A 13,919-nucleotide genomic window follows, 5' to 3' on the forward strand; every position below is an offset into this window, starting at 1 on the left:
GGCTGAGGTGGGCCAATCACAAGGTCAGGAGATCGAGACCATCCTGTCTAACATGGTGAAACCCCGTCTCTACTAAAAATCCAAAAAAAAAAAAAAAAATTAGCCGAGTGTGGTGGCGGGTGCCTGTAGTCCCAACTACTAGGGAGACTGAGGCAGGAGAACGGTGTGAACCTGGAAGGCGGAGCTTGCAGTAGCTGAGATCACGCCACTGCACTCCAGCCTGGGCAACAGAGTGAGACTCTATCTCAAAAAAACAAAAACAAAAACAAAAACTGATGCTTGCCACTTCTCCTAAATTTCTGATGTAATTGGCCTAAGGTATAACCTGGCATTGGATAATTTTTTGAGACAGAATCTCTCTCTGTTGCCCAGGCTAGAGTGTAGTGGCACAATCTCAGCTCACTGCAACCTCCACCTCCTAGGTTCAAGCAATTTTCCTGCCTCAGCTTCCCAATAGCTGGCATTATAGGCACCTGCTACCATGCCCGGCTAAGTTTTTGTATTTTTAGTAGAGATGAGGTTTCACCAAGTCGGCCAGGCTAGTCTTGAATTGCTGACCTCAGGTGATACACCCACCTCGGCCTCCTAAAGTGCTGGGATTACAGGCATGAGCCACTGGTGGCTCCTGGCCAGCATTGGATATTTAAAATGCTCCCCAGCCATGGTTGAGAACCCTTGGTTTATGTCACTGGTAATTTGGGTTTCTGTTAAACACTTAAAACTGTATCCCGGTGTGTCCAAGCTCAGGTGGGGCTTGGCTCTTAAAAGCTGTGCCTTGAGAACAGAGTCAAACTGCTCTCACTGGAAAGGCCTTCAAATCAAAAGTCAGGGCCGGGCACAGTGGCTCATGACTGTAATCTCACCTTTGGGAGGCCAGGTGGGAGGACAGCTTGAGCCCAGGAATTCGAGACCAGCCTGGACAACATGGTGAAACCCTGTCTCTACAAAAAAATACAAAAATTATCCAGGTGTGGTGGTGCGTGCCTGCAGTCCTAGCTACTCGAGGGCTGAGGTGGATTGCTTGAGACCAGGAGGTCACAGCTACAGTGAGTCATGATTGTGCCACTGCACTCCAGCCTGGGCAGCAGAGTGAGACCTCATCTCTACAAAATAACAACAACAACAATAACAAATTAGCTGGGTGTGGTGATGCGTGCCTGTAGTCCCAGCTGCTTGGGAGGCTGAGGTGGGAGGATTACTTAAGACCAGGAGGTTGAGGCTGCAGTGAGTCATAATCATGTCACTGCACTCCATCCTGGGCAAAAGAGTGAGACTGTGTCTCAAAAAAACAAACCAAAAAAACTCCCAAAGTCAGGTGACAGGCCTCTTCCTAATTATGTCTTGTTCATCCCTTCACTGGGATGAGGGCCAATCAGGAGGATATTCACCAAGATTGTGATCCTGGAGGAGAAACTTGATAGGAACAATTTCCAGGTGGGTAGAGGAGGTAAGAGGGGAACAGACAGACAAGCTAGGGAACATGGCAGCTTGAGAAAAGGCCAGGAGTTCATTTGTGACTCCTGAAAAGCAGAACAGGCACATGTGGGTTCTCAAGAATTAAGGATCAACTGGATCAGTTGGTGGAGGGCCTTGTATGCCAAGCTCATGAGTTTGACTTTGAAACTGAGGATGTCCAGGGACTTTCAGAGGATGTTAAGCAGGGAAGAAATAGCACGGCCAGATTTATGTTGTAAAATATTCTGTCATGACAGCATGAGTTGGTTCGAGACCGGAGGTGGGCAGACTAGTTCTGAGGTCCTGTGAGAGGTGGTAGGGACCAATGAATGCAACCTGTTTGTGTCTGAAGTTTTGCTAGATGTCTCACATTGTTGATTTACTTTAAGTCTCCAACAAACCTAGAGTTCTGACTGTCAACATTTATATAGCTTCGAAGCTAGTTCCTACTCAACCTGCATTTGTCCATCCAGAGCTTAGGGATCTGGGGGAATGGTTGCAGGTCCCTTCTAGAATAGTCCCTTCCTCTTAGGAGTTGCTTGGGAGATGTCAGTAGAATGAACCATGGCCCAGGTGCACTTTATCTTAGTGCCAGCCTGTCCCTGAAGCAGTCAGGGTGGGGCCAGTACAGGAGAAGGGTTGAAATAAATCTAAAACCTCACTACAGTCTATCTCAAATATTAATGTTTGTGTGAATTACTTTGGCTTCTTGTTAAAGCATGAATTCTGGTCCAGCAGGTCTGGAGTAGAACCCGAGACACTGCATTTCTGCTGATGCTCCTGGTCCTGTAGCCTCTATGAAAGGGGAGGCATGTGGTTCTCAGCTTTGACTGCACTTTGGAATCATCGGGAGGCTTAAAAAAGTCCTGAGGCTTGGGCCTCACACCCACAGGTTGTGACTTGCAGGGCTGGAATGCTGCCTGTGTATTGGCTGCTTTTCTTTTCTTTTTTAAGGTCACATTATTATTCTATTGTGCTATCAAGATCAAGAAGCAATGTCTTAGACTCACCTATGAGTGTTCAAAATATAGGTTCTTAAAACTTTGGATTCTCGGGCCGGGCGCGGTGGCTCAAGCCTGTAATCCCAGCACTTTGGGAGGCCGAGACGGGCGGATCACGAGGTCAGGAGATCGAGACCATCCTGGCTAACACAGTGAAACCCCGTCTCTACTAAAAAATACAAAAAACTAGCTGGATGAGGTGGCGGGCGCCTGTAGTCCCAGCTACTCGGGAGGCTGAGGCAGGAGAATGGCGTGAACCTGAGAGGCGGAGTTTGCAGTGAGCTGAGATCCGGCCACTGCACTCCAGCCTGGGGGACAGAGCGAGACTCCGTCTCAAAAAAAAAAAAACAAAAAACTTTGGATTCTTTAAATCTTGGAAGTAGTGGATGGGTGGTGCACACCTATAGTCCCAGTTACTGGGGAAGGTGAGACAGGAAGATCTCTTGAGGCCAGGAGTTGGAGGTTGCAGTGCACTATGATCACACTTGTGAATAGTCACTGCACTCCAGCCTGGGCAACATAATATGACTTCCTCTCCGAAGAAAAGAAAGAGGCCGGGTGCGGTGGCTCACGTCTGTAATCCCAGCACTTTGGGAGGCTGAGGCAGGAGGATCACTTGAGGCCAGGAGTTCGAGACCAGCCTGGCCAATGTGGCAAAACCCCGTCTATTAAAAATACGAAAATTAGCCAGGTGTGGTGGTGCACGCCTGTAGTCCCAGGTACTTGGGAGGCTGAGTCAAGAGAATCAATTGAACCCAGGAGGTGGAGGTTGCAGTGAGCTGAGATCGCACCATTGGACTCCAGCCTGGGTGACAAGAGTGAAACTCCATCTCAAAGCAAAAAACAGAAAAACAAACAAACAAACAAAAAACTCCAAAATCAGCTGGGCGTTGTGGCACATGCCTGTAATCTCAGCTACTCGGGAGGCTGAGGGAGGAGAATTGCTTAAATGCAGGAGGCAGAGGTTGCAGTGAGCTGAGATTGTGACACCACACTCCAGCCTGAGCGTCTCAAAAAATAAATAAATAAATAAAGGAAGAAAAACAACTTGAAAGAGGCCTTGCAAGAAATGTGCACTACTGCAGGTAAACAGCCCTTACACTTGGAAAAGGGGCCTGTGGGTCCTGGTGATGCCAGAGTGCAGTGATTATGGCGAAGCTGCCTGAGGGTCATGATTACTGGAATTGGACAGAGCTGATTGGACCTCCAGGCTAGTATTTTCCAGCAACCCTGTAATAGTGGGTCAATCACATTTAAAAAACCCTTAACTCTTTTACTTGCCTTTCCCACTAAGATTAACATTTACCTGTGTGATTACTTTTAAAGAATAGATTCCCAAAGTGGAATTTTCAAGACAAATTATCTTTTGAATTTAGATAGATACTGACAAAAAAAAAAAGTCATAAAGATACATTTCTAACAACAGCCTATGAGAGAATTCTTTCATCACACTTTTGCTTACACACATAAATATTTTAAATGTTTTCCATGTGATAGCAGAAAAATGGGATCCACTGTTGGTTTCATTTGTATTTCTTTCTTTACTTTTTTTTTTTTTTAACGGAGTCTTGCTCTGTAGCCCAAGCTGGAGTGCAGTGGCAAATGATCTCGGCTCATTGCAACCTCTTCCTCCTGGGTTCAGCCTCCCGAGTAGCTGGGACTACAGGTGCGAGCCACCATACCCAGCCAATTTTTGTATTTTTAGTAGAGACGGGGTTTCACCATGTTGGCCAGGATGGTCTGGATCTCTTGACCTCATGATCCGCCTGCCTTGGCCTCCTAAAGTGCTGGGATTACAGGTGTGAGCCACCATGCCCGGCCTGTATTTCTGATGAGTAGCTAAATTGAGTTATTTTCTTTTTTTTTTTTAAACTACTTACAATTCACCTATGGTTTGCCTGATTATACCCATTGCATGGAAATCCTTTGATTCAGTAAGCCTCAGTTTCCTCCTCCATAAAATGGGGGCCATAATATCTCCCAAGGTTATTGAAGGTATTCTATGAGATACCACGAATATAAACTGCCTAGTATAGGACATGGTATGCAGCAGGTCTTCCAGAAACGCTGGTTTTGAAACTTACCCAGGAGCCACCCTCTGGCTGCCCAGCAGGTCTGCGCCCCGGACGAATCCATTAGTCCCGAGGGCGGAGTGAGTGGTAATTAACCTAGGAGAGCGACGGACTCCTCTCGCCCCTCCTCTTCCTCCTTCACCAGCATCTCCCGCAAGCCACACCTCCATCGCCGGTGGTTCTCATGCCCAGCCCACCCTCCCGCATCTGTCACAAGAGGATCAGTCACCGCACTGGACTGACTCGGTGACACTCAGTCCCCCACCCTCCATCCCAAGGCCCTTGCCCCGGAACGCAGAGCGCCGCGGGCCCGCGGAGCTCCCACTTTGCCTCAGCGTCTGTTGTCACCACTTAGCCACCCAGAACTCTTCTTCCTCCTGGGCCAGGTCTTTGTACCGACAGTTTCTGCCGCCGCTCCCAGCTGCGCCCGAGCCAGAGTCCCTGCCCCAGTACCAGAATACAGACGGCATCCTCCTATCTTTCATCTCCAAACCCTCCGGCCGCGCTGCGCCCCGGCTCCCCGCTGATTCCTATAGACCGGCAGCTAGGGTCAAACGCCTGGGAGAAAGGAGGCATTCCCAGCCCTCTTCCACCCCCTGGGCAGCCCAAAACCCCTATACAACAAAGGTGTTTCTTGATTACTTGAATAATAACCATACTTTTATATTTGCAAAACACGTTGTCCTCACCGGATCAAATGCCAGCCTCTAAGTCCTTGTCATAGGCATAGTCAATGTCCACATTTAAACATAAACATTATAAAGTTTTTATATGCTGCGTGTTTTACTAAAGGTTTTTTTCTGTACCTTTCTCCCCCATCATATAATCATAAGAAATATACATCACACGTATTTGTATGACCCTTTAACTCTTAGTTGTCTCTTAGTCCTCAGAATAACCCTACCACAGGACTGTGCCCATTTTAGAGCTGAGAGAACTGAAGTTGTGATTTCATTTTTGTTTCCGTTTATTGAATTCTATTTACCAGGTTCTACACTAAATTTTTTTTTTTGAAACGGAGTCTCTCTCTGTTGCCCAACCTGGAGTGTAGTGGCATGATCTCAGCTCACTGCAAGCTCTGCCTCCCGGGTTCAGGCCATTCTCCTGCCTCAGCCTCCCGAGTAGCTGGGACTACAGGCGCCGGCCACAACGCTCAGCTAATTTTTTGTATTTTTTTTTTTTTTTTTTTTTTTTTTTTTTTTTTGAGACGGAGTCTAGCTCTATCGCCCAGGCTGGAGTGCAGTGGCCGGATCTCAGCTCACTGCAAGCTCCGCCTCCGGGGTTCATGCCATTCTCCTGCCTCAGCCTCCCAGGTAGCTGGGACTACAGGCGCCGCCACCTCGCCCGGCTAGTTTTTTGTATTTTTTAGTAGAGACGGGGTTTCACCGTGTTAGCCAGGATGGTCTCGATCTCCTGACCTCGCGATCCGCCCGTCTCGGCCTCCCAAAGGGATTACAGGCGTGAGCCACCGTGCCCGGCCTCTACACTAAATATTATATATTATATTGCTTAATCTTCAAAATGTGCTGTTTGCAGTGAGGAAACAGATTGGAAAGCTGAAGGAAAATTGTAAACAAGGAAGAAGTAATGCAGCCAGTCCTAATTCCAAAGCCCAGCACTGTCTTGTCACCTGTTACTCCCCTAAAATGCTCTCTGAATTGGGAGTTATTCAGAAAAGTGGGGATTGTTATACTAACAAGGGCAATGCAATGATAACTGTATTATCACAAGCTTCCTGTTAGGCTGCTGTAGTTATTTTAATTATTGGTTTTTTGTTTTTTGTTTTTTTTTTCACATAAAACAGTAATGAAAATATCTGCTTTGCAGAGATCCTATTAGAGTTAAATGAAACTATGTCAAATAAACTATAAAGTAGAATACAAATATGAGATCAACTAAGATATTGTAAATGCTGGCCAGGGGCGGTGGCTCACACCTGTAATCCTGGCACTTCGGGAGGCTGAGGCAGGTGGATCACTTGAGGCCAGGAGTTTGAGACCAGCCTGGCCCACATGGTGAAACCCTGTCTCTACTAAAAATACAAAAAGTTAGCCAGGTGTGGTGGCTCATGATTGTAAGCCCAGCTACTTGGGAGGCTGAGGCAGGAGAATCACTTGAACCCGGGAGGCAGACATTGCAGTGAGCCGAGATCACACCACTGCACTCTAGCCCAGCCTGGGTGACAAGAGTGAAACACCATCTTGAAAAAAAAAAAAAAATAATAATATATATAGAGAGAGAGTAAATGTTGTTTATTGGTGTCCTTTTCCTTAATTTTAAAATTTAACTTATTAATCACATTGGATTAAAGTATTATCTGCATTGGAAAGAACTCAAACAATGCTGAGATGCATATTGAAGTTAATAATCTTCTCCACTCTCCCCAGCTCTACCTTTGTAAGGTAACTAGTGTAGCATTTGGTGAGAATCCTTCCAAAACTTCCTCTATGCCCATGAAAAATTCCATTTAAACAGACATAGAAACTCTTTTACTTGGTTGCAATTGTACTATTCACACTTCTCTGCAACTTGCATTTGTCATTTATCTGCTTAATGAACCATTTAGTAATTCCACTTGTGCTACTGACTCATTGAGTGTCTATAGTATGAATATATCATCACTTATTCATTTGGGCTTTGTTTGTTTTGTTTTGAGACTGAGTCTCGCTCTGTGGCCCAGGCTGGAGTGGAGTGGCACGATCTCGGCTTGACCAGCCCGAGCTCTTCTTCTTCCTGAGCCAGGTCTTTGTACCGACAGTTCCTGCTACCACCTCCAGGGTTCAAGTGGTTCCCCGGCCTCAGCCTCCCCAGTAGCTGGAACTATAAGTGTGCACCAGCATGCCTGGCTAATTTTTGCTTTTTTTTTTTTTTTTTTTGTAGAGACAAGGTTTCACCATGTTGGCCGGACTGGACAGCTGTTTTCTTGAGTAAGTCATGAAAAGATCCTTTTGGAGAAAGAGCACCCTTTCTCCTTCATTACTTCTCAGTATGAAACCCTCTCACTCCCTCGGGGCAAGTTTGTGACCTTTCTGAGTGGTGAAAATTCTCCCAGGGTCTTCCTGGGAGGCAGTAGAGCTCTATGCCAGCAAATTCTATACTGTTTCCTCTCCTCTTCCTACTCACATTCTTGCTGCTAGCAAGAGAGGAGCTGGTCCCAAAGTGGCTGCCATCATTTATGACAGTGTTCTCTGGGTACTCTAAAAGCTAACATTTGAGAAAGCAGCAGGTTCTTCCCAAAGAGCCAGTCACTATAGCACCCCCTGAAGTCCTTCAAAACTCAACATTACAGAGCATTGATAGAAGACCCTCCTCTGGTTGTTGGGAGCTAGCACGTGGTCAGCTGCTGGACAAAGAAGGGATGGCTTTCAGCTTCCACTGCCCTGGCTCAGGCCCTCTAACCTCTTGCTGGATAAAGGCTAACAGCCCCTGTCTGGTTTCATCTCCAACTCTTTCTCCCTCTTGTCAACCGTCTTCCTCAGCCACCATAGTGGTCTTGTGATTTAAAAAAAAAAATTTAGAGATAGGGATCTCACTATGGTGCCCAGTCTAGTCTTGAACTCCTGGGCTTAAGCAGTCCTCCTGCCTTGACCTCCCAATGTGTTGGGATTATAGGAGTAAGCCTCTGTGTCCAGCCTATAGTGATCTTAAAATCTCTCATCATGTCCTTGCTCAGTTCAGTAACTTTCTACAGCTTCTAATTTTCTAATAATACCTTAACTGTTTATCAACAAAGTCCTGGAATACTCATCCATCATCTTCAAAAAGGGATATCTGTCATTTCTTCTGTCCCCAAACTGCACCATCCTCTGGATTCTATAAAAGCATCCACACCAGAAATTCAGGAGCCATCTTCTCCTTCACCTGTATTTAGTGAATTCCAGTGTCCTGGCCTTTCTGACTCAAAAATAATTTTTAAGTTGGTCTACTTCTCCCCACCCCACCTTTGAGAGCTTTCTTTTTTACTCCTGCCCTCCCTCCGTTCCTTTGCATGGGGTGTTCTCTCTGTTCCCTCTCCCTTCCCCAACCTTTTCTTAGTCCCCCAGATCATGAAGAAGAATCAGAAAAGAAAGCTACTCAGCTGCTCCAAAGAGGGAGGCACCGAGTAAGGGATTAGGGATTAGGGATACTAAGAGTTGTTAGGAGAAGAGTTGTTGGAAGTAGCCAGGTACATACTGTTCCTGTATTTGCTTTTTGTTTGTTTATTTTGAGACAAAGTCTCACTCTGTAGTCCAGGCTGGAGTGCAGTGGCACAATCATGGTTCACTGTAGCCTCAACCTCCCAGGCTCTGGTGATCCTTCCACTTCAGCCTCCCAGGCAGCTGGGAGTCTAAGTATGTGCCACCATGCCTGCCTATTTTCTATTCTATTTTCTAATTTTTTTTTTTTTTGTAGAGACGGGATTTTGCCATGTTGCCCAGACTGGTCTCAAACTCCTGGGCTTAAGTGATCCTCCCACCTCGGCCTCCCAAAGTGCTCGGATTATAGATGTGAGCCACCGCACCTAGCCTATTTGTTGTTTTAAGTCATTGTCCACATGAGAAATTTAAAAGCAGTTCATGGCATGTGGGACTTTGTATAGTTGAATTTTGCAATATCTGCCATATTTAGATTATGTTGACATGCTTGTTCTCATGATATGTTGAACGTATGAGGGGACGGAGGAATACCTTTACAGGTGGAAGAATGTTCTTTATCTCAGTCCTCAACTGTCTACTACAGTCACGTGCCACAGAACAATGTTTTAGTCAGTGAGGGAACACATATACAACAGTGGTCCCATAAGATTATAATACTGGCGCTGGGCATGGTGGCTCACGCCTCTAATCCCAGCACTTTGGGAGGCCGAGGCGGGTGTATCACCTGAGGTCAGAAGTTCGAGGTCAGCCTGACCAACATGATGAAACCCTGTCTCTACTAAAAATACAAGACTTAGCTGAGCCTGGTGGCAGGCTCCTGTAATCCCTGCTATTCCAGAGGCTGAAGCATGAGAATTGCTTGAACCTAGGAAGAAGAGGTTACAGTGAGCTGAGGTCGCACCACTGTGCTCCAGCCTGGGTGATAGAGTGAGACTCCGTCTCAAAAAAAAAAAAACTTTTTAATACTGTATTTTTACTGTCCCTTTTCTATGTTTAGACACACAAATACTTACCGTTTTGTTACCATGGCCTACAGTATTCAGTAGACATCATGCTGTCCAGGTGTGTAGCAATAGCCTGCACCTTACAGCCCAGGTGTGCAGTAGGCTGTGCCGTCCAGGTTTGTGTAAGTACACTTTGTGATGTTTGCAGGACGAAATCACCTAACAACGCATTTCTCAGATCTTTAAGCAACGCATGACTGTACTTGGGGAAAACGGTGAAAATGAGCCACCTGGTGACAGTTACTGTAGTTGCAGGGATAGGCTCTCTGGGGGAAGTCTCGCAAGGCAGTGCTTTGACAATCTAGTTATGGGGGATCATAGATGTTCCCAGCAGTGAGCCAAAGAACATCCAGAGTCCCTGCTTAGCCCTTGACTTCTCCACTATGGCTAGTGGTTAGACTGGGAGCTTATTCTGTCTCCACTCTCTCAGAGAAAAATGGCACAGAAATAAAATAGCGTTTGTTGTAATGCATCTAGAGAAAGATATCAGTAAGAAAACCCCCCACACCATCCTAACATCATAAAAGTCTGCTTTTCTGTCTAATCCTGGGAGGCAAACAGCAGACTAAGTAACTAGTTTTCAAAATTTCTCATGGGCTTCCTATCCCTGGACCAGCTCTCAGGCTAGTCCTACTGCCTCCCTGAAGGGTGCATCAGGAGAGCCCTGTGCTCTTTCCTGGAAGGAGAATCGCTTGAACCCAGGAGGTGGAGGTTGCAGTGAGCTGAGATGGTGCCACTGCACTCCAGCGTGGGCAACAAAGGGAGACTCTGTCTCAAACAAAACAAAACAAAACAAAACACTTCCAGGATTTGATGCTTTCATGTTTTTAGCATCAGGATTCTTTTTTGAGACAGGGTCGCACTCTCTCGCCCAGACTGGAGTGCAGTGGTGCAACCATAGCTCACTGCAACCTCTGCCTGTTGGGCTCATGCGATTCTCCCACCTCAGCTCCCGGAGGAGTAGCCGGGAGTCCAGGCATGCACCACAACACCTGGCTAACTTTTGTATCTTTTGTAGAGATGGGGTCCTGCTATGTTGCCCAGGCTGGTATCAAACTCCGGAGCTCAAGCAAGTCACCTGCCTTGACTTCCCAAAATGCTGGGATTACAGGTGTGAGCCACTGCACCCAGCCAGTATCAGGATTTTTAAGCCATCTTTCCTACTTCACTTTTGCCAAATTTTTATTGTAGTGGGGGTTATATCTAGGTTCCTCAAATTCAATTCTGCAAATATGTAATCAAGTACCAGGCTTTATGCTGGATGTTGCTGGACTACAAGAAGGTGTCCCCTTACTTTCTGAGATCTTAGAAACAAACAAGGGGGAAGCTAATCTTCATCACAGTTGCTGGCTCCTCTGCAGCCTGATAATAAGTATTATCAAATACAATGTGCTAAAAGCAGAGGCAAGGGTGGGGAATGGGAAGATGCCAGAAAAACAACAGAACTTAAAGAGTGCAGTGGGGTTTGGAGTCAGTAGAAAGGGCTGTGGGTGAGAACACAGGGGTCTCCATTCTAACTACTGTTATGGACTTAAGTGTTGCTAGCCCAGTCTCTTAACTTCCCCAACCCCATGCCCGCTTTCCTCCTGGTGGTCAGCAAAAGCAGACTCAGGGTAAAAATGAAAGAAAACCTGATTACATCATGTAAGAATTTACAAATCCCTAGACAGCTTGGTGCAAGGGAGTAGACGAAACACTGACTAGGAATCTCAATACCTAGGTTTTGATCCCGGTTCTGCTCTTGCTGTCTTTGTGGCCTTGGACAAATCACAGCACCTTTCTGGACCTGGGTTTGACCGTAAGTAGAGTGGTAACAGTAGTGTCTACCATGGCTAGCTCCTAGGGGAGTCCTGGGGGTCAAAGGATCTTTGGGGGACTGAGTGGGGTATGCTGCCAAAAGCACACCCCTGGCTGGGTAAAGAGGAAGGGAGAAAAGGAATAGCAACTAAGGCAGGCGGACCAAGAGATGAAGACGATGGGGGTGAGCTGGCTGGGAACCAAGCAGAAGCTGGAGAAGTCATTTGAGCAGCACTGCTGCAAGTGAGTCTGGATAGACAGTCAGCCACAAAGATCTGGGAAGTGTTTTTCCAGCTGATAGGTTGCTCATAACCTTGTGTGGCAGACATTATTTGTTTGTAAGATGGAGATGCTATGCATTTTGACCTTTCTAGGTTGTGTCTAGCTGGTTCATGCCCTGTCAGCCCTGCATACCACATGCCTCCATGTGGGCACATGTCAGATGCACCTCGGTATCAATACAACTAGCATCACCACAGCCCTTTTCTCTGAGAGCTCTCCCTTTAGGGGAGAGTCCTCTCTATATTCCCAGTCCTTGGCACAGGGTAGGCAGTGAGCAAAAATGTTTGTCGGTTATGGATCTTGTGAATTTTGAAAGGGCCCGCCAAGTCTTTGGGAAATGATGAAAAAGATATCTGTCTGAAATGGGTTAGGAAGAAGTTTTCTTGAGGATAGGTTTATTACTCTTTCTAGATCTATGATCCCATTTTATAAATCTGAAAATCTACCATTTTAGGACTAACTCCTCAAAATAAGAGTCAACCATATGTAATTTAAAAAAAGTTTTATTAAATCATTTAGACTTGAAAGAAGTCACAATAGTTAACACACTTAAGTGTGTTCTGTACACCACCAACCCAAATGGATTGATTTCAGAATTTTTATAAATAAAACACAAACATATTTACAGTGAAAAATAAAAACATGTTAGCAAGTTAATGATTAAACTGTTACCTATAATCAGTTTTGGGGAAGTACCAACCTACAGTATTACATATAAGACACTTAAGATTTCATTAGGCTTAAAAAGTCCATAGTTGAAGAAGTTAGTTGTAATATATATGATCCATTTCTTACTACAGCTTTTTTCCTCCCAAAACTAGACTTTTCAACCAATTTACATAAAAAGCTTCATTTTCCCTTTATTGGAGGTAAAAGTACAAAAAGGTCTAACCCCACCCTAGAACCATCTAAAGAATAAAGCTATTGAATGCTACAAATAGGACTATAAAACTATGGACATACACCGTTACTCAGTTTGTGCTACTTGTCCTCCAAAATAGTGCAGATTCCTAATTTACCCACCAGGCACAAAAGTGGAGTCAGCTTTTTCTGGAAGTCAGTTTCAAAATCATCATATCTCTAGAAAGCATATTTCTAGAACAACACAGTTACCACATAGGGGGACTTTCCTTCTTCTGTATTATAAAAATATTTCCATTTTAGCTTTCACTATATATATTTTAGGGATTGCTGCTACCTCCTTAGGCAAATGATGAGGGCTATAAATCTTGGCCAGCAGCCAGTTTCAAGAGACTAACAAAGAACAAAGACAGCCCTTTCTTTATGTATAGCAAAACTCAAGAGTTGGCTCAAATTAGGTTATGCCCCCCAAATCCAGCTTCAATTTGATATAAAAAAAGTAGTCCACAAGAAAATTGAGCAAATAACAAAGTTTTCAAGTCTGTAATTTTGGACAGGCATGTTCTAAGAAGTAGGCTACTATCTGTGTCACCTATTAGGGTTGCTAGCACAACTTAAGGCTAATTGCTTGGCAAAGGGCTATGGGAGTTGTTGGACTGTCTTGAATGTTTTGTTCCCGATGAACTCAAGGAGCGAGACCTCTGTCTGAGCACTGTTTTTCCTGGAAAGTCCAAGTCTTCAAACACAGCATTTTCAATGATGTTTGTAGCTTCAGGTCGTTCCATGGGGGATGGAGACAGCATGTCTTGAACCATCATATACTGAAATATAAAAATTGTTTTGTGATAAAATGGCCAGGTTTGATCACTGTACAGTTTTTAAAATCAGTGTTGGCAAAATTTTTCGGTATATATTTTAAGTTTTTGAGCCATATTCGAGTTTTCAAGTCTCTGATAACAACTACTCAGCTCTGCTATCGATGAACAAAAGCAGCCAGAGACAAGTTGTAAATTAATGGACATGGCTGTGTTCCAATAAAACTTCATTATAAAAATAGGTGGTAGGCTGGATTTGGCCTGTGGGCACTAGTTTGCCAACCCTCATTCCAAAAAAGCATGGACAATTTTTGGGTAATTTGATTTTCTAACATATTATAAAGGATTATTTAATCACATCCTTGAAACATAGATATAATCTGAGTTTTAAAAATCTTATAATTGCAAGTAAATCTACAATTATCTCAATAAAAATCTTAATTAGAAAAAATTATGGCAGAGATCAGCAACCAACACCTTTTCTTGGTTTCTAAAA

General features: G+C 44.9%; 1 protein-coding gene and 1 long non-coding RNA gene across 3 annotated transcripts in view; one reads left to right on the forward strand and one right to left on the reverse strand.

The window, feature by feature from the left end:
• LOC117062174 overlaps window positions 1-13,919 on the forward strand; it is a 38,286-nt gene that overhangs the window by 6,997 nt on the left and 17,370 nt on the right. The gene's annotated exons all lie outside the window — the stretch shown is intronic.
• EIF2AK3 (eukaryotic translation initiation factor 2 alpha kinase 3) overlaps window positions 12,233-13,919 on the reverse strand; it is a 77,540-nt gene continuing 75,853 nt past the window's right edge. For both annotated transcript variants that reach the window (XM_033175399.1, XM_033175400.1), the window contains one exon: window positions 12,233-13,429. In XM_033175399.1, coding sequence (XP_033031290.1) covers window positions 13,229-13,429 — 201 coding nt within the window. In that variant the 3' untranslated portion in view covers window positions 12,233-13,228. The remainder of the gene's footprint in view (window positions 13,430-13,919) is intronic.

Source organism: Trachypithecus francoisi, unplaced genomic scaffold, assembly GCF_009764315.1.
Source record: "Trachypithecus francoisi isolate TF-2019V2 unplaced genomic scaffold, Tfra_2.0 Lachesis_group17, whole genome shotgun sequence".
Taxonomy (NCBI): domain Eukaryota; kingdom Metazoa; phylum Chordata; class Mammalia; order Primates; family Cercopithecidae; genus Trachypithecus; species Trachypithecus francoisi.